This window comes from Clinocottus analis, unplaced genomic scaffold, assembly GCF_023055335.1.
Source record: "Clinocottus analis isolate CAN_PGR_092001 unplaced genomic scaffold, fCliAna1.0.p SCAF_40, whole genome shotgun sequence".
In the NCBI taxonomy this organism is placed as follows: Eukaryota; Metazoa; Chordata; class Actinopteri; order Perciformes; family Cottidae; genus Clinocottus; species Clinocottus analis.
In genome coordinates this window covers 69,655-95,000 of record NW_027176154.1, presented here as the reverse complement: position 1 = coordinate 95,000, position 25,346 = coordinate 69,655, and the positions used below count along the sequence as shown (strand labels likewise).

Below are 25,346 nucleotides of genomic sequence, written 5' to 3'. Positions count from 1 at the left end.
AATACAGAGAATAAATTTCCATAAAAGATCAATTAATATTATTATTATTATTATTATTATTATTATTATTATTATTATTATGTACTGTCTGTTTTTATATAAGATGCCCTTTTTTATTCATCATGTCTGAAACTGTACACGACATCACATGAAAACGTATAGGTCAAATCGATACCTTAAAACATTCTTTTTTAATAAACCTAAATCTTACTAGCAATTAGCATAATAAACATTTTTATAGGTGATGATGCATTTTTCCAACCTCCAGATTCTGCTTTCGCACTAGAAAAGCATCCACAAAGCCTCTGCACATCTGTGGGTCGAGGGTCTCCTTCAAACGACTGAACAGACGTAAGTGCTGGTTCTCGTTGGCGACAGTCAAAGTATACAATTCCTTCCTGTTGGCGATCCATTTACCAAACCATGGAAACAGGTTATACAACTGTTGAAAAGAAATGTACAGTATGTCCTATTATTTTCTTTATTTAGTTTGGCTCTAATTAATCAAGTAAATTCAGAACAATACCAGTCTTCATACAAATGAAATGACACCTGTAGTGACGGGCTGCCCACGAGGTGAAGGTTTCTCTTTGTTCGCTCTACCAGGGTCGTAAACTCTGGATCATCATATTCAAATCTGCTTCCATAAATAATGGAGCAGATTATATTCGAGACTGCACAGTTAATTGGTTGGGTTAAATTAAAAGGTTCTTCTGCAACAAGAGATACGGGAAAAATATCATGTAATATCACGAGGATTGACACATTGTTACTCGACATGGTGTTGGTTGTAAAACAACATTCACCTTTATGTTTCTTAAATACTTTAATCAGTTGTTCACATTCCTCAATGATTTTGTCCTCGCTCGCCCTCTTGCCCATCCCAAAGTCTCTCAGGTTCGTCATAGCAAAGCGCCTCATCTCTTTCCACGAGTCCCCGTTGGCCCAAGTAATCCCTGAGATGAAGCGTTTCAGGACAATGTGGGAATGTTTCACGGAATAAGACACTTGTAAGAAAGAGATCTTTTCATTTTGTTCTTTTCTTACTATGTTCAGCAAAATACGTTAACAAATCAGAACATTATGGGCAAAGGCTGTAAACGTGAAAGTATTTGGGAAATGTATTTCTTTACCATTTCCATGAAAACTGTCATCCATACTTTGCATTGCATGCCTGTCTCCAAACTCATCAGCATGATTGACAAGTGCCTCCTTCACCGTCTTGTATCCAGCAAGGACCACCACTTTCTGGGGTCCCATATAGACGGTGAACACTGATCCATATTTCTTGGAAAGCTAAGAACAACAGCAGCAGAATGTCATGACATTGAATAATAAAAGATACACACACATGAGACAGAAGATGAGAAAGCTGACAAGAGGCAGAAACAACAAGCTGCTTCACCTCCACTAGTGTGTTATAGGTCATCTTGAGGTCGAGCTGCAGCAGGTTCCCCAGGAGGGGAAGTGGTTTTGGCCCTGGAGGTCCCTTCCTGTCCTTCTGGGAGCTGAAGCTGGAGGAAGAGACGAGGTAGACGAGGAGCAGGAGTACCAGAGCCCCCACCAGGGAGACCGAGCTGGAGGACTGGAGAACCAGATCTAATACCTCCATGATGTTCAAAGAAAAAGTGTCCTCGCCAGTGTTCTGACAAAGTCTGATTATTGTCCTGGAATTATTTAGTTTGCGTTGCTGCCAGTGAGGGAAACAGCCCAGCCTAAGGGTTGGCTGTTTGAGAAAAGTTCCCTCCCTCCACTGTCATTATCATAAACTTTTTGTTTCTTGACATCTTATCTTTAAAGCCATATATTTGGGTTGCTGAATGACCAAGTCTCTGGAGAGGTTAAAGCGTTAATGTTTGACTGGACGTGATCTGGCCTGATTCGGGCTCGACTAGTTGGCTGTGGATGAAGGCTGGAAAAAAAAATTCTGATAAATTTGTAAAATGGGAGCATACCCCCAAAAACATCCTATGGGAATCACTAATGTTGGCTCTTTAGCCGAATTTAAGAAACAACATGATCAGCAGGACTAATAGGCAGTTTAAGAAAGACTTTTGTAATCTGACATTGTGCTTTTTGTTGCTTACAGCTGACAAAAAGTGAAAGTGGTAACATGAAGGTTACACCTTATTGACTCTTATTGATTCTTGTCCTATGAAAGAACGAGTTCGCGGATACAAGCGGCCGAAATGAGCTTCCTCCGTAGGGTGGCCAGGCTCGCCTTAGAGATAGGGTAAGGAGCTCGGACATCAGGAGGGAGCTTGGAGTCGAGCCGCTACTCCTTTTTATCGAAAGGAGTCAGCTGAGGTGGTTCAGCATCTAATCCGGATGCCTCCAGGCACGTCCAACTGGGAAGAGGCCCCAGGGAAGACCTAGGACACGCTGGAGGGATTATATCTCCCGGCTGGCCTGGGAACGCCTCGGGATCCCCCAGAATGAGTTGGAAAATGTTGCGGGTGAGAGGGAAGCCTGGGTCGGTCTGCTGGATGTGCTGCCACCGCGACCCGACCCCGGATAAGCGGCGGAAAATGGATGTTCAAAGAAAAAGTGTCCTCGCCAGTGTTCTGACAAAGTCTGATTCTTGTCCTGAAAGTATTTAGTTTTTGTCGCTGCCAGTGAGGGAAACAGCCCAGCCTAAGTGTGGGCTGTTATAGGAATGTTCCCTTCCTCCCTTCAAAAAAATCGATCATCACTTTTTGTTTGTTGTTCTTAAAAGCCATATATTTGGGTTGCTGTGTGACCAAGTCAGTACAGAGGTTAAAACGTTAATGTTTGACTGGACGTGATCAGGCCTGTTGGTCTTGGATTTGGGGTCAATAAATTGGCTGTGGATGGAGGCTTGAAAAAAAATAGAAGTCATTAATTCTGATGAATTTGTAAAATGGGAGCATACCCCCAAAAACATCCTATGGGAATCACTAATGCTGGCTCTTTACATCGGTCATCAAAACTTTGTAAACCCCAATGTAGAGGAAGGTGAAGTTGAGTAACAACATGATCAGCAGGACTAATAGGCTTTTTTGTTGCTTACAGCTGATAGAAAGTGGAAGTGGTAACATGAAGGTTACACCTTATTGACTATATAATCTGCTCACTCTGGAAGTGTTTGATGGGATTTTCTCTCCCTGGAGTTTATGTTTCCTCACTTTGCCTGCATACTCATCCTTTTCCAAACCCCCAAAAATCTCACGGCTGTGTACACGTGTCCTCAACGCATTGATGTATTTTTGAATTTCTTTTCACCTGTGCACCGATTGGCTGAGAGATAATACATCAGTAAATAAGTAAGTAACTTATATATATATATATATATATATATATATATATATATATATATATATATGCATATATATATATATATATGTATATATACATATATATATATATATGTATATATATATATGTATATATATACATACATATATATATACATACATATATATATATATATATATATATATATATATATATATATATATATAAGTTACTTACTTATTTACTGATGTATTATCACTCATACATTACATTACATTTAGCTGTCACTTTTATCAAAAGCCACTTAAAAATAAGTGCATTCAACCATGAGTGCAAAACTATCCCCATGACTTTCAAAGTGAAAGTGTCCTCGCCAGTCTTCTGACAAAATTCAATTCTTGTCCTAAAAATATTGAGTTTTCGTCGGTGGCAGTGAGGGAAACAACCCAGCCTAAGGTGGGCTGTTATTTTTATTTTTTATTTATTTAACCTTTATAGAAAAGTTATCTCCCCCCACTGTCGTTATCAGTGACTTTTTGTTTGTGTTACCGAGTGACCAACTCTGTATAGAGGTTAAAGTGTTAATGTTGGAAGAAAAATGTATTACAGCTTAATCAGTTACTGTTTTATTATTCAGACTTCTCATTAAACTGTCTCTGTTTTATATTACACACAAACTCAGCATGTCTCCAGATAACAATGAGACTGGGGAATCAGTAGGTTTCTGTTTGAAAGAACGAGCAGTTCCTTTGTTATCTAATGACCATTACATTGTGAGCAAGGAGATGAATGTCTGTAGGAGATGAATGTCTGTAAATGCGTATACGAGTGGGTTTGTCTAGCTTTGATTGTCCGGTGTGCTGCGCGCGGGAAAATGGCGCCACATTGGAACGTTATTTTTGTTTGGCTCCGTGAATGTTTATTGTGTAATAAGATTTAAGATATGTGACTTACCATTAATGAAATGTAAATAGGCCAAATAAATACTGTAACTTAGTATTTACATATGCAGGTGGGAGGGTGGGGGTGACCATAATTGGATTATTTATGTCAATAACATAAAGAACAAAGTAAGAGTTTAGAAGTTATTAATAATAATGTATAAATAATGTAACGTGCTGTGGCACGCTGTAAATAGTTTATAGAGAGTTTATATAGGCTATACACTAAAAGGTACAGTGCCATTCAGTGGTCTTAAGGTAGAATTAGCTTGAGCAACTTTTATGGCTTGTAAAAAAGAGCTATTGTTGCATTGTTTGAGAACAAAAATGTAGTTAGTTCTTAATGAAGTATCTGAAATATGGACTTCAGCTCAATCCATCTGACTGAACATTAGTCTATTCAGTCATATACACTTGATTTGTGGTCGATAAAATTAAAAATGCGCAGCTTTGATTTTGAAGTTAAATGTTCTGGCACTCTGTTGGAAAACCTCACACAAAGGTTGGGATATCTCGAGGTCTTGTTTATTGCGTACATCAAAACTTTACATTTCTATTTGCATCTCAAGTTACTTAAAAGCCATTTTGGTCATAGTTGAAGAATGATGGTTCTCTGCAGTAAGCAACAAATCAACATACATTTTCTTGATTACATTACTTGTATTTTAGTACTGTTGATTCTGTTTAGTTGAATTGTAGCTTGATTGTTGAATATAAATCTTCGATGTCAATCTGTTGACAAATTATTAACATTATAAATGGCAGAATAGATGTCGAGAAAAGCCATGTACTTTGTCTGATGTGCATATAAAACACATCTATGATGAGGGAGTACAAAATGTGCTTATTACATAATTGATATTGCATTTATTATCTTGACTGTAACTCAGTTGAAGTCATGGTGGGCCAAGCAGACAGCTGCTCACACACAGGGAACAGCACACAGTGTATGAGGTGCGGGGTTGCGGGTGAAGCCCACGCGTTCACTAAGATCCAGTTCATCCTCTGAGACTCCAGGAGGAGGAGTGAAGCGAAACTGCTGCAGGAGGGTGGTGAAGAAGATGAAGAGCTCCATCTTGGCCAGACTCTCTCCGAGGCAAGCTCTGCGGCCTGCACGAGAAAGAGAGAATGAATGGAAATGTTCACATCATCTACAAAGAAAAGTGAATATGAAGAAAAGATGTTGAAAATACACAAACCTGCAGAGAAAGGCATGAAGGCGTCTCGCTTGACAAACTTCCCGTCTTTGTCCAGGAAGTGAGCGGGATTAAAGCTGTGTGGCTGCTCCCACTCAGTCTCATCATAGAGAACTGATGTCAGGAGAGGATACACTACGGTACCCTGTGGACAATACAGAAAAAAACATTCCTCTTTTTTAGTGCTGTCATATTAACGCGTTATTAATGGCATTAACACAAACCAATTTTAACGCCGTCAATTTTATCAACGGTGTTAATGCATTTTAATTTTTCAACGCCAGATGTAGCTCAACCGGAAGCAAAACAATAGCTACACCGTTTGGGCTTGGAAGCTATGCTAACGTTACGGTTTGAAATGAATGAATGGTGAGCGCGATACGGCAAAATGAATGAGAAGACGCTGAAGAATGGAAACTTTACTTTCAAAAAGTTGTTAGATGGTTCCCTTGACAAGACCGAAGTGCTGTGTGCCATTTGTCATTGTGAACTTAGCAATCATCGTACCTATCCAGTCTGAAATACCACTCGATGGCCAAGCACACAGCTGATGCTAACTCTGCGCCACTCGTCGTAGCCAGACACGAATGGACGAGGGTCTAGCTGATATAATACGCATCGCATCTAACGACAGGACCTACGAAGCATGTCTGCTATGTTCACCTCTCTCTCTCTCTCTTTCTCTTTCTTGAATGTTGCAACGACAATATTGCCAAAACAACAAAACACATCAGAAAAACATAGAAATATACAACTTATAGCGATGGCACAGAATGTTCAGCGCTAGAATGGAGAACCAACTGGAGTGAGAGGCAGCAACAGAAGCAAAAAAACAAACATATTTTGTCTTTAGCCCCACAATTTCCACTCTTAAAAAACAATTGCTGGATGAAAATGGAGGAAATATTGTGATTGTGGTACACATGTTGTGTGGAATCCAACATACTTGTACGTTTTTGTTACTAAGCCTCAAAGCCACATGAAGTCCAACCAACTGCTCCATTGGACTCCATGTTAAATTGGACCACAATTTTGTGTCATAAATCAAACAGGAGCACTTTTTGAACTGAACTTACACTCTTTTTTATACAATCCAAAAACATTTATAGGACATTTCTGGAGTCACAAGACTCTTTTGTGATTACTGTTTTTTTGTCGTTTGGAGTTATGGTTTCTGATCAAAAGTAAGAATTTTACCGGTTCATTAGCTGAAAATCAAAATCCAGTCGGCCTCAAGTCCATCACAAATACAGAAATGATATCTCAATAACCTCAATAACACATCTTATGTCGGCGTATATTTATACATTGCAACGTTGCGAGGTCTTATGGCAGAAGTCACCACACCATCAAAATTCCTTGCGAAATTCCCATAATTGTGGTATTATTGTTGCAAGCAAGCGACATCGCCTTTTGTGAAAAGTTAATCTTAGCGTATTTATGAAGTTCTTAAAACATACATTTCTGAAATTAACTTTGAGAGATGATTTCCTCCTTTTTTAAATTACATCAACACCTGTTAATGACTGTTAATTTTGATCCTGAACTTTCTCATGACTTTGTTTTTCAGAGATTTGTGCATCTGAACGCTGATGTTTAATCACTGCATAACAAATCAGATAAGAAATACATTTGAATACAAATAGGAAAAAATATAAAAAAGAAAATGTATTTTACCACCTAAGATTTATAAAAGTACTGTTGATTTCTCATAAGGAAAACATACATTTACACCACAAATTGGCGACAAGGATGGGATGCGAACGTCTGGGCGCCAGAGTCAACACGTAAACCCAGTTAATGATACGCTATGGTCCCCTGTGGACAATACAGACATGGAAACCTTGTCTATAGTCTAAGCCAGTGCTTCCCAACCTTTTTTCACTGATTAAAACTTTCTTTAGCCAAGTATTTGGCTATAGTATAGTATAGCCAACCATTGCAAACTATTATTTGGTTGAAAAAAGGATGTAATACACAGCGCAGTCATACACAGAGTCTGATTTGTACAATTTTTGAATGAATTTACACTTACATTTTATTCAACACATATTAAATAATTATTTTTAAAGTAATTTTTGAATGAATGATCATTATATATATATGTATATATATAGATAGATATCTATATATCTATCTATATATATAGATAGATATCTATATATCTATATCTATATATATATGTATATATATATCTATATATATATGTATGTGTATATATATATATATATATATATATATATATATATATATATATATATATATATATATATATATATATATAATTAAATTGTATATACCCCCTGGAGTGCCTTCACATAACTGCATGGGTACAATTACCACCATTTGAAAACCACTTTATAAATCTGAGCTTTTTGTAATCTTTCGCCACGCCAACTATCGCGATACTATGTTGTATCAATTCCACCCACCCCACACCTAGAAATTATGTGTCATTGTTACTGATTGCAAAAAAAAACTTAATCCAGATAAAGTTTGAACAAAAGATTGATAGGATGAAGATAAAGTTATACTAAATTGAGAGACAATTACCGGGTTTTGTAAAAAGTTGATCAAGACGTATTTATGAAGTTCTTAAATCATACATTTCTGAAATTACATTTGAGAGATGATTTTCTCCTTTTTTATTACATCATTTCCTGTTAATGACTGTTTCATTTGATCCTGAACCTTGTCACAACTTTGTTTCAACATGAACAGTAGTCATGAACTGAGATTTGTGCATCTGAACGCTGATGTTTACTCATTACATAACAAATTAGATTAATACATTTGAATACAAGTATTAAAAAAAATATTAAAAAAGGTGTAACCCAAACCCACCTTCGGTTTTTATTATTAATTCCGTCAGTCATGTGATTTGTTGACTTTTTAATGAATATCTCCAATACACCCATACTTTCATTCAGTCTGACCTTCTCAATGAAGTGACCCTGGAAATTGACGTCTTGGCTGGTTTTGTGAGGAAGAGACATGGGGACGATGTTGGCCAGTCTCTGTGTCTCGTGGATGACGGCGTCGGTGTAAGGCAGGTTCTTCCTGTCCTCCACCTGCGACTGACGACCTCCAATCACCCTGCTCAGCTCCTCCCGCACCCGGTCTGGAAGATGGAAATGTTTTTGTTTTCATGAAGATTCATTTTGTGTTGGTTTGTTCTTATATAAAAAGTGGGGGGAACTTTATTTACTTTATTTACTCATACTTTATTACTTTGTATTTTTGGATTCTTAGCCATGAACAGAAGTCCCCATCTCAGCGTGGTGGCTGTTGTGTCAGTGCCGGCGGCAAAGAGATTCAAAACTGTTATCAGAAGGTTTTCATTGTGGAAGTGACTGTTGGTATTCCCAGATTCCTGCAGGCAATTCATCAGTGCAGTTATTTAGACACATCTGATCTAAAACATTGATAAGTTACATTTAATGAGGGATTTTTGATGCATTTTTTGTTTTGTTTTTCAGAGAAAAAAATGTTACTGATGGTTTAGCTTAGCATTCTGCTAACATCCTCAGCCGTCATGGCCGCAAGGCTAAAAATATTAGAGAGCTGTGCATAAATATCACTAACGGACCCAAGATGAAACAATGGCCCTCTGTAGAAATTATGTTCTTTAACAACAGTGTAGCATCAAATTATGGTGGAATTAGCATGCTAACTAGCAGACAATTTAGCTAGTTTACTAATCCCCCCATGCTTTCATGCAACACTGACAGCAGACAATGATTCAGACAAAGTCATCACTTATCTGGCAATAGCAGTGTGCTTTCTATGAAAAGCGTCTTGATAACAAATGTATTTGTGGAACTCATCGTCCCTGAGGGTAAGTGATATATTGAGAGAAAACTCGTATTCTTCAGCCATTCTAAACGAGGTTATAAAACCTAAAAGCCACCATAAACAGAAATGGAGTCTTTATAGGGTTGCCGACTTGATCTTTCCTTTCCCCATAGTTCACATGTTGAAGTGTCCTTGAGCAAGACAATTAATCCCTAATAGCTCCCTGTGCGCTTTATTATTATTATTATTATTATTATTATTATTATTATTATTAGTATGTACTGTCTGTTTTTACATAAGATGCCTTTTTAAGCATCATATCTGAAACTGTACACGACATCACATGAAAACGTATCAGTCAAAAATCAATTCTTAAAACATCATTTCTTTAAAAACCTAAATCTTACTAGCAATTAGCATAATAGCAATTTTTATAGGTGATGATGCATTTTTCCAACCTCCAGATTTTGCTTTCGCACTAGAAAAGAATCCACAAAGCCTCTGCACATCTGTGGGTCGAGGGTCTCCTTCAAACGACTGAACAGACGTAAATTCTGCTTCTTGTTGGCGACAGTCAAAGTAATCAATTCCTTCCTGTTGGCCATCCATTTACCAAACCATGGAAACAGGTTATACAACTGTTGACAAAAAAATGTACAGTATGTCCTTTTATTCATTAAATTTAGCTTAGCTCTAATAATTCAAGTAAATTCAGAACAATACCAGTCTTAATACAAATGAAAAGACACCTGTAGTGACGGGCTGCCCAATAGTTGAATGTTTCTGTTTGTTCGCTCTACCAGGGACGTAAACTCTGGATCATCATATTCAAACCTGCTTCCATAAATAATGGAGCAGATTATATTTGAGACTGCACAGTTCATTGGTTGGGTTGAATCAAAAGCTTCTCCTGCAACAAGTGGAAAAAAAACAGTACAATGAGGATTGACACATTGTTACTCGACATGGTGTTGGTTGTAAAACAACATTCACCTTTATGTTTCTTAAACACTTCAATGAGTTGTTCACATTCCTCAATGATTTTGTCCTCGCTCGCCCTCTTGCCCATCCCAAAGTCTCTCAAGTTCGTCAAAGCAAAGCGCCTCATCTCTTTCCACGAGTCCCCGTTGGACCATATAACCCCTGAGAAAAAGTGTTTCAGCAAAAATACGTTAACAAATCAGCACATTGTGGGCAAAGGCTGTAGACGTGAAAGTATTTGGGAAATGTATTTCTTTACCATTTCCATGAGAACTGTCATCCATACTTTGCAGTGCATGTCTGTCTCCAAACTCTTCAGCACGATTGACAAGTGCCTCCTTCACCGTCTTGTATCCAGCAAGGACCACCACTTTCTGGGGTCCCATATAGACGGTGAACACTGATCCATATTTCTTGGAAAGCTAAGAACAACAGCAGAATGTCATGACATTAAATAATATAAGAAACACACACATGAGACAGAAGATGAGAAAGCTGACAAGAGGCAGAAACAACAAGCTGCCTCACCTCCACTAGTGTCTTGTAGGGCATCTTGAGGTCGAGCTGCAGCAAGTTCCCCAGGAGGGGAAGTGGTTTTGGCCCTGGAGGTCCCTTCCTGTCCTTCTGGGAGCTGAAGCTGAAGGAAGAGATGAGGTAGACGAGGAGCAGGAGTACCAGAGCCCCCACCAGGGAGACAGAGCTGGAGGACTGGAGAACCAGATCTAATACCTCCATGATGTTCAAAGAAAAAGTGTCCTCGCCAGTGTTCTGACAAAGTCTGATTCTTGTCCTGGAAGTATTTAGTTTTTGTCGCTGCCAGTGAGGGAAACAGCCCAGCTTATGGGTTGGCTGTTCTAGAAATGTTTCCTCCCTTTCTTCAAAAAAGTCAATCATCACTTTTTTGTTATCTTAAAAGCCATATATTTGGGTTGCTGCGTGACCAAGTCAGTACAGAGGTTAAAGCGTTAATGTTTGACTGAACGTAATCAGGCCTGTTGGTCTTGGATTCGGGGTCAATAAATTGGCTGTGGACAGAGGCTTGAAAAAAAAAGTCATGAATCCTGATGAATTTGTAAAATGGGAGCATACCTCCAAAAACACCCTATGGGAATCACTAATGCTGGCTCTTTACATCGGTCATCAAAACTTTGTAAACCCCAATGTAGAGGAAGAAGGTGAAGTTGAGTAACAACATGATCAGCAGGACTAATAGGCAGTTTTAGAAAGACTTTCGTAATCCGACACGTGTCCTAAACACAATAACGCATTTTAAATTATTTTTCACCTCCGCACCTATTGACGAAGGGATAATACATCAGTAAATAAGTAAGCAACATATATTAATATTGCACTCATCACAGACAAGAGGTCACAAAGTGCTGTACAGGAGTCCAAAGAACAAAACAAAACAATTTTACCCAAAGTGACCATAACAGCGGCCAAAACAGGTAAGAAAGCCCCATAAGAAACACAACACAAGAAGGTGCAGTTAATTACACAATGAAAACAAAACCAAAAAATAATCAAATGGTAAGCAAAATATAGTACAAAATATTTATGGAACAAAAAATCAAACGCAATACAATTCAACATCACCGCAAACACATTAAACAGATATGACAGGAACGAAGTGCTGCCAAACACCTCGACTCTGACCTTCATAAAGTGACCCATCTCAGATGTACCATTTAACTAACTAGATATTGTAAACGCTTGTAAATGATAAACTATACTGGATCAATATTATAGCTCACCTTATTGAACATCGTGGCAAAATTTCATCATAATTCAAGTTTTATATCAGGTGTTAACCTGGTTCTTGCTCACCTTTCATCCTGTATTATCTGTAATGCTTCATTCTCTAGAACAGTTTTATGAAATTGTAAAAATGAACTCTGCTGTCCAGGCTGTAACAGATGTTGGTAGCACTTCATAATAACTACACACTTTTTAGCATTAGAAAAACATGAGAAATTACTTAATTTATCATTTAGAAAGCATTATTCCAACAATAAGACTCATTAGTAACTCATTAGTATGCAATTCATAAACAGTTATGGATGTTTTATTTTGGATTATTAAGCTTGACTATTATGCATTTGTAGAATAGATAGTCTTCACTTTAGATCAGGTCACACAGGATACGTAATTATTACTGAACTAACGACTAGCAACTACCTGAATTAATCATGCATTTATTATTTTGCTGTAAAACAGTTTTCATTTCCGCTATCGACCATGGGACAATAACAACTATTTCTGTTATACTTGTTGTGGAAACGCCACAAACGTGGGAACATTAAGCGCCCCGTGTTTGGGTTAATAATATTATCCGTAGTCGCACACAGCTCAGACTCCAGGACAAGTGTTTGGATGAAGCCGCTTCCAGTGCTCATTCAGACGGACCAGAGGCCATGTTGAATTCAGCTACGGCAGGATGGCGGTGACGTCGGGCGGAGCTTCTCCACACTTTGGCATCTCAGCGTCCGCAAATTTTTTGCCAAAGTTGAAACATTTCAACTCTGGCGAGAAGGCGAAAAGGCAAAAAAGCGAATATTGGCAACCATCCATTTTTGCAACTATTCGCGTCCGTGCTTTCACTTTACATGTAATCTACTCGCGCAAAGACTTTGCACCGCTTTGGGCGTGAACATACCATCACACTACATAACAGTACATGCATTAGTTTTATCGATGAAAAATAATGTCCCCGGCGAAATTCTTAATGATCAATAAATCGATCGTCGATTAATTATGCCCATCCCTACTGTCAACTGAAAGGAATTGTTACATATCATCTGCATAGCAGCGCACATGCACTTTGACAGAATCCAGCATTGCATCTGCACGTTTTGTCACGCAGCAGAATTGTCATCTTTCTTCTGGCTCCGTCCTCCTGTGACCTCCGGCACACTCGTTCAGTTTTGTAGTCGAGTGCAACGTAGTTTTTGTGATAGGCTGCACCTGCAATTCTGCAGTTTTAGGAGCAACAGCTTGTACTCCAGTTATCTTAAGAGTATTGTTTAGAACTGAGGATCAGTTGGAGAGATTAGAGAGCCACGTGGATTGCTGCAGCATGTTTTACTTTATTGTGGATGTTTATTGGAGTGACATTGAAGATCAAATAAACAATAAAAAAATAGAACATCAGCACAAAGCTTGACCGACAAAGGATTTTCTGGGCAGATTTGGATATTGAGGAGAAAAGCTAATCATGTATCCTTATACAGTGCAATGTATTTATCTATATTACATTTGTTTTACTGTATTTTTTAATTGTTAAGAAAAGTACATTACATTATTATATTCATACACGTACATGCACGTTTGTTCACTGATTCCTTAAATGTGGTTATTAAACACAAATATATGTACTAGAGGGAGTTTAACCTTCCTCTTGTGTTAGCTTTCTGTTAGCATCCCTTATGTTAACGGGTCAGTTTTGATCCATGTCTTGTCCATCTTCACATACAGGAAACCGCACACAGTGTGTGTGGTGACGGCTGAAGTGTGATGCCCATGCGTGGAGTCAGATCCAGTTCATCCTCAGAAACTCCGGCTGGAGGAGTGAAACGGAAGTGCTGTAGGAGGCTGGCAAAGAAGATGAAGAGCTCCATCCTGGCCAGGCTCTCTCCAACACAAACCCTCCTCCCTGTAAGACAGAGAGAACAAATAAACAAGATCCAGTCGTCTGCATGTGAACTTAATAATTAACAACAAGTTACACCTCGGCTCACAAACCTGCAGAAAAAGGCATGAAGGCATCTCGCTTGATGAATTTCCCGTCTTTGTCCAGGAAGTGAGCGGGGTGAAAGCTGTGTGGCTTCTCCCACTCACTCTCGTCATGCAGGACTGATGTCAAGAGAGGATACACTACGGTCCCCTGTGGACAATAATTCATAATTGTTCCATGGCAAGTCATAGCATTATCTTCAAACAGCAAAAAAAGCCTGGAAATACATTGTCACGTTCTGTTTTGTATAATTTTTGTAATTTTTGTAAACAAAGCACAATTCCTACTTACAAGGGTCTTGAGATAATCCCTGAACAGAATTGAAGTTTATCGGATAAAAATTGTAGGAGCAGGTACATTTAAAAGAAAGGCAAAAAAAAGCGAAAAATGACAAAAATGCGCCAAAAATCCCAAATTGCCCGAATCACTGTAGCGCCCCCTGATGTTGGAATTGCACGACTGATTTATTGCAAGTTAAGGGATGCAATGTGCATATACGAAAAACGTTTGGAGTCATTAGTCCCTACATTTTTAATGTTATGAGTATTTAAAAATAGGACACGCCCCTAAAAGGTAATTGGTCAGATTTTCCTCAACGCAATGAGATATTCAAAATCTTTCAATGTAATTTTGAAGCTACAGCTCCATTCATGATGCACAGAAAGTTTGGTATGAATCAGACCAAGCCTTCTAGGATCAAAGTGCAAAAACTTGTTTTTCGCCAAAATTAAAATGGCGGAAAATTTTGGTAGGCGGACTTTATGGGTCTGAGAGGCTTTTTTGTAGAGCAGGTGGAGCTAGACATGTGTGAATTTTTTCAAATCAATCGGACAATCTTGGTGAGGGGCGTCGCCGGTCCAACTTTTAGGGGGCGCTAGAGAACCATTTTTTGGTACTTTTTTTTACGTCTACATCAGATGGCTTTTTTTTACCAGGCCTGACAAGTGGGCCAAATTTGGTGAGTTTTGGAGTATGACAAGTCCCCCAAAAAGCAGTCCAATGTACAAAAGTAAAAATCAGAGGCGTAATAATAAACCTAACAGTTTCAATAGGGTTCTTCGGACTCACTATGTCAGTCGCTCGGACCCTAATAAAGGCTGAACAGGTTCCTCCTGCCCCGTGTTCAGTCTGACCTTCTTTATGAAGTGGCCCTGGAAGGTGACATCTCGGCTGGTCCGATGCGATAAGGTGGGGACGATGCTGGCGAGTCTCTGTGTCTCGTGGATGACGGCGTCAGTGAAGGGCAGGTTCTTCCGGTCCTCGACCTGCACCTGACGACTTCCTATCGTCTTGATTAGCTCCTCCCGCACCTGGTCTGGGATGTGAAAGGGCAGCGAAGAACGACATTACTAGAGGAACTTTCATTGTAAACCAAAGCTTTGGTCAAAGACATTTACGCTCCCACCAGAATGACATGCATTCTTCCAGTGAAGAAAACATGTACTCTTAATACTCCGACCATGAACTACCCTTAAATGTTGTCTTTGATAGACATTAACCTCAAAGCTCCGCTATGCCGGACTGTGGTGACTGTAGATTGTTGTCTTGACGATTACCTTTATGTTGATAAAGCGCATAGCTTGGATATTTTTTTAAAAATATTTGAGCCATGCACATATATAAGTCCTCACTCTGTATCTTTGGATACTTGGCCATAAACAGGAGACCCCATCTCAGCGTCGTGGCCGTCGTGTCGGTGCCGGCAGCGAACAGATTCAGAACCGTAATCATGAGGTTTTCATGATGGAAGTGGCTGTTGGTACTCCCAGATTCCTGCAAGTATGGATGAATCAGCACAGTGGTTCAGAAACATCCAAAACATCCGCATCTTAGATTTTAAATGTGTTGATTACAAAAATGATTTCAATCACATGGGGCCCTTTCATTATGAATAAAGATATGCAGGACATGGTCAAAATTTCTTTCAAATTTCGATTTAATGTTTTAAATCCAACGACAATGAGATCAATCAACTAGTATATATATTTACTGTATTTTCAAACCTCCACCCTTTGCTTTCGGACCAGAAAGGCGTCCACAAAACCTCTGCACATCTGTGGAATGAGAGTCTCTTTCAAACGACTGAACAGCTCAGAGTTCTGTTTCTTATTGAAGTGGAAGGTCTTATGAATTTCTCTTCTGTTAAAAATCCAACCGCAGATCCACGGGAACATGTTGTACATCTGAAAAAAGGATATACAGGGAAAAAATATATACAATTAAATGTAATAATATCAAATTGTCATGCTGAAAGCTTCACAAAATAATAAATGACGTACTTGTACAGATGGAGAGGCCAGAAGTTGAATGCTTTTGTTCATTCCATCAACCATGGTTGTAAACTGTGGGTCGTTGTACTCAAACCTGCTGCCATAAACAATGGAGCAGATAATATTAGAGACTGCATAGTTTATAGGGTGTGCCGTATCAAAAGCTTCTCCTGCAACAAGGAAAGAAAGAAGTGAAAATCACAGCGGATTTAGTTTTTTGTTCAACATCCAAAAAAATAGCAGACCTTACCTTTAAATTTCTTGAACACCTCAATAAGTTGTTCACATTCCTCAATGATTTTGTCCTCACAAGCCTTCTTGCCCATCCCAAAGTCTCTCAGGTTAGTTATGGCAAAGCGCCTCATCTCTTTCCACGATTCACCGTTGGCCATAAGAATTCCTAAGATGAAACATGTTTTTTTTAGTTACAATAACTGGCCTTGGCTAAAAACAATAAAACACCCACCGGAAGTCAAGAAAACGATGGCGTGATAGCTTATTTCTAACTTTACCGTTGCCGCGATGGGTTTCGAGTAGTATACGATGGGGCTCTTTTTCCCCAAACTCATCAGCATGATTGACAAGTGCCTCCTTCACCGTCTTGTATCCAGCAAGGACCACCACTTTGCTGGGGCCCATATAGACGGTGAACACTGATCCATATTTCTTGGAAAGCTAAGAACAGGGGCATTTAAAATAAATAAAAAATAAGAATAAAACCAACAAATCAGAAGGTCAACAATGTCATATAGTCATTGCCTGGAGAGCAAGCACATCAAATCTCCCTGAAAGAAAACGTTGGAGACCCTGTATAATTAAACATATTTCACAAAGGAATTATCAAATTCTTCATAGGTATTGCTTGGAAAGATACATTTACACTGCTTATTTGTCCATCAATCATTGGCTATGACTTCACAATCTTAACCTCAAGTCTTTTGGAAAAGTACTTAATTCTGGTAATTCATTTGCTCACCTCCACTAAAGTGTTGTAGGGTCTCTTGAGGTCAAGCAGCAACAAGTTCCCCAGGAAGGGAAGTGGTTTTGGTCCCGGAGGTTCCTTCCTGTCCTCCTGGGAGCTGAAGGAAGAGACAAGGTAGACAAGGAGCAGGACCACCAGAGCCCCCCACAGAGAGACAGAGCTGGAAAACTGGAGAACCAGATCTAATACCTCCATGACAAAGAACAAGTGTCCTGCGCTGACAGAATATGGCTCCTTCCAGAACCTTTAGCTTTGTTACTGACTGCCTAAAGAGTTTTAAGACTAAGTCCCACCCGCAAGGGGAGGGACCAACTGTCAAAAACACCCACAAATTGTTGGTAGGTGTGGTAGAAATTAGTGCCCTTCTATTGCTGACCTCTAAAAGCAGAAACAGCTCATCTTGACCGAATCGGATCGGCACAATCGAAATGGGACAATAACATAATTTATCTTATTGTTTAGGTTTTGTCTTTCTGTCCCTCACTCTTTCCCTACATGGTTTTGCAAAATAACGTCCACTGGCAGTGGGGTTCTCCAGTTCAGGAAGGGCATAACTTCTTGGATGGCACATAAAGTCCTAAGAAGATGGTCGTGGTTAACACAAACATCTTCCACACATGCAACCCATTCCTGCTGCATGAGGGGAGGAAGGTGGACTCTGTGAGAAGGAGCAGGGGGAGAATCATTCTGTGAACTAACAGGCACTTGGAGGGTCTACAACTTGTTGTTTTCTTTTTCGACTACACCTTAAATAAGAAAGGTGGCGCCGCAGTAGCACTTTAATGGTACTTAAGTGGCAGTTACTGAGAAGGACTTTGTAGTTTAACTTTATTGAAGAAATTCTAGTTGCTTGGTTCTTTCAGAGTTTGTACTCATGGTTGAATGCATTTTTTGAAAAGTCGCTTTTGATAACAGTGACAGCTAAATGTAATGTAATGCATAAGTGCATTGGCATCATTGACATCAGGACAGCAGAAAGGCTCAATCTTCAGTCGCAAACTGAAAACAACCTTGAATAAGGAAGGTAGCGCTGCAGTAGCACTTTCGTAGCAATTTAATGGCACTTATTAGGAATCCCTCTACAACTCTCCTTGTTATGCAGACAACACCTAGTTATATCTGTTGATCAAGCCACCAGTTAGCTGAACACCAAACGTTTCTTCAGACTGTTAGTATTTTTTTCTGTCGTGCTATTAATGACACAGGAAGGAAGTTTTCACTGGACTAAATGTACAGTGCCATTAGTTTATTGCCTAAAAGAAGAAAAAAAAAAAACAGCAAAGGAAACAAAAATATATATTTTTTCATTTTTTTCTCAACCGTAATTAACTTTATGTCAATAACATAAAGAAGATAAAAGGGTTTCTATGTTAATAGAATAATGTAACGTGCCCTGGCAGCTGTAGCTAGTTTATAGAGCGCTTTGTAGAGAGTTTATTTAGTCCAAACACCTAGAGGGATGGCGCCAACCAGTGGCCTTGAGGTAGAAATACAACATTTTATTTAAAATAGCCCAATTAAATAGCCACTTTGATAAGCTTGAGCATCTTTTATGTCTCGTAAAAAAAAGCTATAGTTGCATTGTTTGAGAAGAAAAATATAGTTAGTTCTTCATGAAGTGTCTAAAATATGGACTTCAGCTCAATCCCTCTGACTGAATATTAGTATATATATATATATATATATATATATATATATATATATATATATATATATATATACATATATGTATACATATACATATGTATATATGTATATGTATACATATACATATGTATATATGTATACATATACATATGTATATATATGTATATATATATACATATATATACATATGTATATATATATACGTATGTATATATATACATATATATATATATATATATATATATATATATATATATATATATATATATATATTGATTTGTGCTCTGGCACTCTGTTGGAAAACCTCACACAAAGGTTGGGATATCTTGAGGTCTTGTTTATTGAGTACATCAAAACGTTACATTTCTATTTAGCATCTCAAGTTACTTAAAAGCCATTTTGGTCATAGTTAAAGAATGATGGTTCTCTGCAGTAAGCAACAAATCAACATACATTTTCTTGATTACATTACTTGTATTTTAGTACTGTTGATTCTGTTTAGTTGAATTGTAGCTTGATTGTTGAATATAAATGTTTGATGTCAATCTGTTGACAAATTATTAAACATTATAAATGGCAGAATAGATGTCAAGAAAAGCCATGTACTTTGTCGGATGTAGATTTATAACACATCTGGTGTGGGAGTAAAAAATGTGCTTATTACATAATTGATATTGCACATATGATCTTGACTGTAACTCAGTTGAAGTCATGGTGGGCCAAGCAGACAGCTGCTCACACACAGGGAACAGCACACAGTGTATGAGGTGCGGGGCAGCGGCTGAGGCCCACGCGTGGACTCAGATCCAGTTCATCCTCTGAGACTCCAGGAGGAGGAGTGAAGCGAAACTGCTGCAGGAGGGTGGTGAAGAAGATGAAGAGCTCCATCTTGGCCAGACTCTCTCCGGGGCAAGCTCTGCGGCCTGCACGAGAAAGAGAGAATAAATGGAAATGTTCACATCATCTGCAAAGAAAAGTGAATATAAAGAAAAGATGATGGAATCTCACAAACCTGCAGAGAAAGGCATGAAGGCGTCTCGCTGGACAAACTTCCCGTCTTTGTCCAGGAAGTGAGCGGGATGAAAGCTGTGTGGCTGCTCCCACTCAGTCTCATCATAGAGAACTGATGTCAGGAGAGGATACACTACGGTTCCCTGTGGACAATACAGAAAAAAACACTCATCTTTGTGTCCATAGTGACACGCCATAATTTAACTTTATTTTATTAAAATATTTAACGTTTAAAACGTTTTTTGATAGCTAGCACAGTTTCCATGTAATTATTGAAGCAAAAAGCAAACATAAGCAAAAAAACAAACATATTTTGTCCTTAGCCCCACAATTTCCACTCTTCAAAATACAATTGCTGGATAAAAATGGAGAAAATATTGTGCTTGTCTTACACATGCGTCAAGGAATCCAACAAACTTGTACTTTTTTGTCACCAAGCCTGAAAGAGACATGAAGTCCAACCAACTGCTCCATTGGACTCCATGTAAAATCGGACTACAATGTTCTTTCGTGCGTCAAACAGAAACACTTTTTGAAATGAACTTACGCTCTCATTTCTACAACCCACAAACATTTACAGGACATTTGTAGATTCCCAAGAGTCATATCTCTCTCGTAATTCCAGTTGTTTTGGCATTCAGAGTCATGGTTTTTAATTTAAAAAAAGCAAACGTTTGACCGGTTCACTCGTTGAAAATCACAATCTGAAATCTGGCTCAAATCTATGACAAGTGCAGAAATGACACCTCAATAACCTTACTAACACATCTAGTTACTGGTAATGTCGGTGAATATTTATATATTTTGCAATGTCTTATGGCAGTAGTAACTACACCGTCTAAATTTTTTTGTGAAATTTTCCGAATAGTAATATTATTGTTGCAAGCTTCATGATATAATCCTTAGTCGCACGCAGCTCCGACTCCAGGACGAGTGTCTGAATGAAGCCGCTTCCAGCGCTCCCTCAGGCAGCAGTTTGATTCAGAAGCTGCAGGACAGCCCTAATGACGGGCGGAGCTTCTCAAAGCGGATTGGCTTTCGCAACTCAGCATAGGGCAAATTTTCCGCCCCGCCTGAAATATTTCAACCCTGGGGGAAAAGCGAAGATTTACAACACTTTTGAGTAGCATTCGCGCTACCCGGCAAAAAAAAAATGCTTTTTTTGCAACCATCTGCATCTGAGCATTGAAATTACATGTAATTTACACGCGCAAATATTTCAACTCTTTCTGTGTGAAATAAGATATCAGATAAGAAATACATTTGGATATGAATATAAAAAAAAGAAAATGTATTTTACCACTTTGGGATATGTATATATATATAGATAGATATATATATATATTTATTTATTTATTATTATCTCAATATGTCATATAATTTAATGAATACGTCCAATACACCCATACTTTCATTCAGCCTGACCTTCTCAATGAAGTGACCCTGGAAAGTGACGTCTCGGCTGGTTTTGTGAGGAAGTGACATGGGGGCGATGTTGGCCAGTCTCTGTGTCTCGTGGATGACGGCGTCGGTGTAAGGCAGGTTCTTCCTGTCCTCCACCTGCGACTGACGACCTCCAATCACCCTGCTCAGCTCCTCCCGCACCCGGTCTGGAAGATGGAAATGTTTTTGTTTTCATGAAGATTCATTTTGTGTTGGTTTGTTCTTATATAAAAAGTGTGGGGAACTTTATCTGCTTACTTTGTATTTTTGGATACTTAGCCATGAACAGAAGTCCCCATCTCAGCGTGGTGGCTGTTGTGTCAGTGCCGGCGGCAAAGAGATTCAGAACTGTCATCAGAAGGTTTTCATTGTGGAAGTGACTGTTGGTATTCCCAGATTCCTGCAGGTAATCAATCATTGCAGTTATTCAAACACATCTCATCTAAAACATTGATAAGTTACATTTAGTGTGGTATTTTTGATGGATTTTTTGTTTTGTTTTTTAGTGAGAAAATGTTACTGATGGTTTAGCTTAGCATTCTGCTAATAACCTCAGCGGTGATGGCCGCAAGACTGAAAATATTAGAGGGATATTCATTAATATCGCTAACAGACCCAAGATGAAACAATGGCCCTATGTAGAAATTATTTTCTTCAACAACAGTGTAGCATCAAATTATGGTGGAATTAGCATGCTAACTAGCAGACAGATTAGCTAGTTTACTAATCCCCCCATGCTTTCATGCAACACTGACAGCAGACAATGATTCAGACAAAGTCATCACTTATCTGGCAATAGCAGTGTGCTTTCTATGAAAAGCGTCTTGATAACAAATGTATTTGTGGAATTTTTTGAATTATTAACTTTGACTTATTTAGCTAATACGCTAAGTGAAGGAGAAAGAAGCTCAGGAGATTAGCCAGATAACTAGGCAGTTGTCCAAAGCTCCCGTCTTCTTTCCACCCAGTGAAGTTGTCTGCCAGCAATATAGCAATACGCTTATATGGTCCTGTTGGTTAATGTTTAGTTCAAACTCATCGTCCCTGACAGAAAGTGACATATTGAGAGAAACCTTCAGCCAATATAAACAAGTCCATAAAACCTGCAAGCCACTGTAAACAGAAATAGAGGGTTTGTAAGGTCGCCGGTTTGATCTTTGCTTTCCCTGTAGTTCACATGTTGATGTGTTCTTGAGCAAGACACTTAACTCCTAATTGCCTCCCGGGGGCCTCACAATATTATTATTATTATTATTATTATTATTATTATTATTATTATTATTATTATGTACTGTCTGTTTTTATATAAGATGCCCTTTTCAAGCATCATATCTGAAACTGTACACGACATCACATGAAAACATATCAGTCAGAAATCAATTCTTAAAACATCCTTTGTTTGTAAACCTGAATCTTACTAGCAATTGGCATGACAACAATTTTGATAAGTGATGATACATTTTTCTAACCTCCAGATTCTGCTTTCGCACTAGAAAAGCATCCACAAAGCCCCTGCACATCTGTGGGTCGAGGGTCTCCTTCAAACGACTGAACAGACGTAAGTTCTGCTTCTTGTTGGCGACAATTAAAGTATGCAATTCCTTCTTGGTGGCGATCCATTTACCAAACCATGGAAACAGGTTATACAACTGTTGACAAGAAATGTACAGTATGTCCTGTTATTTCTTTAATTTAGTTTAGCTCTAATATTTCAAGTAAATTCAGAACAATACCAGTCTTAATACAAATGAAATGACACCTGTAGTGACGGGCTGCCCAAGAGTTGAAGGTTTCTGTTTGTTCGCTCTACCAGAGACGTAAACTCTGGATCATCATATTCAAACCTGCTTCCATAAATAATGGAGCAGATTATATTTGAGACTGCGCAGTTCATTGGTTGGGTTGAATCAAAAGCTTCTCCTGCAACAAGTGATATGGGAAAATATTATGTAATATCACAAGGGTTGACACATTGTTGTTACTCATGGTATTAGTTATAAAACAACATTCACCTTTATGTTTCTTAAACACTTCAATGAGTTGTTCACATTCCTCAATGATTTTGTCCTCGCTCGCCCTCTTGCCCATCCCAAAGTCTCTCAGGTTCGTCAAAGCAAAGCGCCTCATCTCTTTCCACGAGTCCCCATTGGACCAAGCAATCCCTGAGAAAAAGCGGTTCATTGAAAATAAGTTAACAAATCAGCACATTGTGGGCAAAGGCTGTAGACGTGAAAGTATTTGGGAAATGTATTTCTTTACCATTTCCATGAAAACTTTCATCCATACTTTGTATTGCATGTCTGTCTCCAAACTCTTCAGCATGATTGACAAGTGCCTCCTTCACCGTCTTGTATCCAGCAAGGACCACCACTTTCTGGGGTCCCATATAGACGGTGAACACTGATCCATATTTCTTGGAAAGCTAAGAACAACAGCAGCAAAATTTCATGACATTAAATAATATAAGACACACATGAGACAGAAGATAATAAAGCTGACCAAGAGGCAGAAACAACAAGCTGCCTCACCTCCACTAGTGTGTTATAGGTCATCTTGAGGTCGAGCTGCAGCAGGTTCCCCAGGAGGGGAAGTGGTTTTGGCCCTGGAGGTCCCTTCCTGTCCTTCTGGGAGCTGAAGCTGAAGGAAGAGACGAGGTAGACGAGGAGCAGGAGTACCAGAGCCCCCACCAGGGAGACCGAGCTGGAGGACTGGAGAACCAGATCTAATACCTCCATGATGTTCAAAGAAAAAGTGTCCTCGCCAGTGTTCTGACAAAGTCTGATTCTTGTCCTGAAAGTATTTAGTTTTTGTTGCTGCCAGTGAGGGAAACAGCCCAGCCTGTGGGTTGGCTGGGTCCTCCCTCCCTTAAAAAAATAAAAATCGGTCATCTCTTTTTTGTTATCTTTAAAAGCCATATAATTGTGTTGCCACACGACCAAGTCTTTACAGAGGTTAAAACGTTAATGTGTGACTGGACGTGATCTCGGCTCAGATGTACTATTTGACTAACCATATATTGTAAATGCACATAAATTATAAACTTTACCGGTTCAACATTATAGCTCATCTTTGAACATTCAACATATACGTGGTAAAAGGAACAAAGTGCTGCCAAACACCTCAACTCTGACCTTCATAAAATGACCCATCTCAGATGTACCATTTCACTAACTAGATATTGTAAACGCACGTAAATGATAAACTATACTGGATCAATATTATAGCTCACCTCAGATTATTGAACAACACCTAGTTATATCTGTTGATCAAGCCACCAGTTAGCTGAACACCAAACGTTTCTTCAGTCTGTTAGTATTTTTTTCTGTCGTGTACAGTGTCATTAGTTTATTGCCTGAAAGAAGAGAAAAAATGGCAAAGGAAACAAAAATATATATATATTTTATCTCAACCGTAATTAACTTTATGTCAATAACATAAAGAAGACAAAAGGGTTTCTATGTTAATAGAATAATGTAACGTGCCCTGGCAGCTGTAGCTAGTTTATAGAGCGCTTTGTAGAGAGTTTATTTAGTCCATACACCTAGAGGGATGGCGCCAACCAGTGGCCTAGAGGTAGAAATACAACATTCTAGCCTAATATAGCCCAATTAAATAGCCACTTTGAAAAGCTTAGGCATCTTTTATGTCTTGTAACAAAAAGCTATAGTTGCATTGTTTGAGAAGAAAAATATAGTTAGTTCTTCATGAAGTGTCTAAAATATGGATTTCAGCTCAATCCCTCTGACTGAATATTAGTATATATATATATATATATATATATATATATATATATATATATATATATATATATATATATATATATATATATATACATACATACATACATACATACATATACACGCTTGATACACAGCTTTGATTTTGAAGTTAAATGTTCTGGCACTCTGTTGGAAAACCTCACACAAAGGTTGGGATATCTTGAGGTCTTGTTTATTGAGTACATCAAAACGTTACATTTCTATTTTGCATCTTAAGTTACATGAAAGCCATTTTGGTCATAGTTAAAGAATGATGGTTCTCTGCAGTAAGCAACAAATCAACATACATTTTCTTGATGACATTACTTGTATT

General features: G+C 38.5%; 4 protein-coding genes across 4 annotated transcripts in view; all 4 read right to left on the bottom strand.

Moving 5' to 3' along the window:
* The window catches only part of LOC137801412 (cytochrome P450 2K1-like), a 5,045-nt gene extending 3,430 nt beyond the window's left edge, over nucleotides 1–1,615 (bottom strand). The window contains exons 1-5 of the mRNA XM_068598828.1: nucleotides 1,406–1,615; nucleotides 1,134–1,296; nucleotides 807–956; nucleotides 553–713; nucleotides 263–442 (exon numbers count right to left, since the gene is read on the bottom strand). Coding sequence (XP_068454929.1) covers nucleotides 263–442; nucleotides 553–713; nucleotides 807–956; nucleotides 1,134–1,296; nucleotides 1,406–1,612 — 861 coding nt within the window. The 5' untranslated portion in view covers nucleotides 1,613–1,615. The remainder of the gene's footprint in view (nucleotides 1–262; nucleotides 443–552; nucleotides 714–806; nucleotides 957–1,133; nucleotides 1,297–1,405) is intronic.
* A 3,503-nt stretch (nucleotides 1,616–5,118) lies between these two features.
* On the bottom strand, nucleotides 5,119–10,906 carry LOC137801410 (cytochrome P450 2K1-like). The gene is made up of 9 exons (XM_068598826.1): nucleotides 10,697–10,906; nucleotides 10,428–10,590; nucleotides 10,181–10,330; nucleotides 9,937–10,097; nucleotides 9,646–9,825; nucleotides 8,624–8,765; nucleotides 8,329–8,513; nucleotides 5,396–5,537; nucleotides 5,119–5,306 (listed from the first exon to the last, which is right to left on the bottom strand). The coding sequence occupies exons 1-9, from the start codon at nucleotides 10,901–10,903 to the stop codon at nucleotides 5,119–5,121; spliced, it is 1,518 nt and encodes a 505-aa protein (XP_068454927.1). The 5' UTR covers nucleotides 10,904–10,906.
* A 2,726-nt stretch (nucleotides 10,907–13,632) lies between these two features.
* LOC137801409 (cytochrome P450 2K1-like) lies at nucleotides 13,633–17,348 on the bottom strand. Its single transcript, XM_068598825.1, has 9 exons — nucleotides 17,148–17,348; nucleotides 16,684–16,846; nucleotides 16,422–16,571; nucleotides 16,181–16,341; nucleotides 15,905–16,084; nucleotides 15,533–15,674; nucleotides 15,035–15,216; nucleotides 13,910–14,051; nucleotides 13,633–13,820 (listed from the first exon to the last, which is right to left on the bottom strand). Exons 1-9 carry the CDS (start codon nucleotides 17,346–17,348, stop codon nucleotides 13,633–13,635), a joined length of 1,509 nt encoding a protein of 502 aa, XP_068454926.1.
* Nucleotides 17,349–19,535: 2,187 nt separating this feature from the next.
* Nucleotides 19,536–23,992, bottom strand: LOC137801304 (cytochrome P450 2K1-like). The gene is made up of 9 exons (XM_068598689.1): nucleotides 23,783–23,992; nucleotides 23,514–23,676; nucleotides 23,267–23,416; nucleotides 23,014–23,174; nucleotides 22,724–22,903; nucleotides 21,513–21,654; nucleotides 21,237–21,421; nucleotides 19,813–19,954; nucleotides 19,536–19,723 (listed from the first exon to the last, which is right to left on the bottom strand). Exons 1-9 carry the CDS (start codon nucleotides 23,987–23,989, stop codon nucleotides 19,536–19,538), a joined length of 1,518 nt encoding a protein of 505 aa, XP_068454790.1. The 5' UTR covers nucleotides 23,990–23,992.
* Nucleotides 23,993–25,346: the final 1,354 nt, after the last annotated feature.

Excerpts from the sequence above, each read along its gene's own strand:
- LOC137801410 (XM_068598826.1), bottom strand. The coding sequence starts at position 10,903 with ATGGAGGTATTAGATCTGGTTCTCCAGTCCTCCAGCTCTGTCTCCCTG. Across the intron at positions 10,098-10,180 it reads AGTGTTTAAGAAACATAAAG|GAGAAGCTTTTGATTCAACC; the intron begins GTGAATGTTGTT and ends CACTTGTTGCAG. Across the intron at positions 8,766-9,645 it reads TGCGAAAGCAAAATCTGGAG|GAATCTGGGAATACCAACAG; the intron begins GTTGGAAAAATG and ends AATTGCCTGCAG.
- LOC137801409 (XM_068598825.1), bottom strand. The coding sequence starts at position 17,348 with ATGGAGGTATTAGATCTGGTTCTCCAGTTTTCCAGCTCTGTCTCTCTG. Across the intron at positions 16,085-16,180 it reads TGGCCTCTCCATCTGTACAA|ATGTACAACATGTTCCCGTG; the intron begins GTACGTCATTTA and ends TCCTTTTTTCAG. Across the intron at positions 15,675-15,904 it reads TCCGAAAGCAAAGGGTGGAG|GAATCTGGGAGTACCAACAG; the intron begins GTTTGAAAATAC and ends CCATACTTGCAG.
- LOC137801304 (XM_068598689.1), bottom strand. The coding sequence starts at position 23,989 with ATGGAGGTATTAGATCTGGTTCTCCAGTCCTCCAGCTCGGTCTCCCTG. Across the intron at positions 23,175-23,266 it reads AGTGTTTAAGAAACATAAAG|GAGAAGCTTTTGATTCAACC; the intron begins GTGAATGTTGTT and ends CACTTGTTGCAG. Across the intron at positions 21,655-22,723 it reads TGCGAAAGCAGAATCTGGAG|GAATCTGGGAATACCAACAG; the intron begins GTTAGAAAAATG and ends GATTACCTGCAG.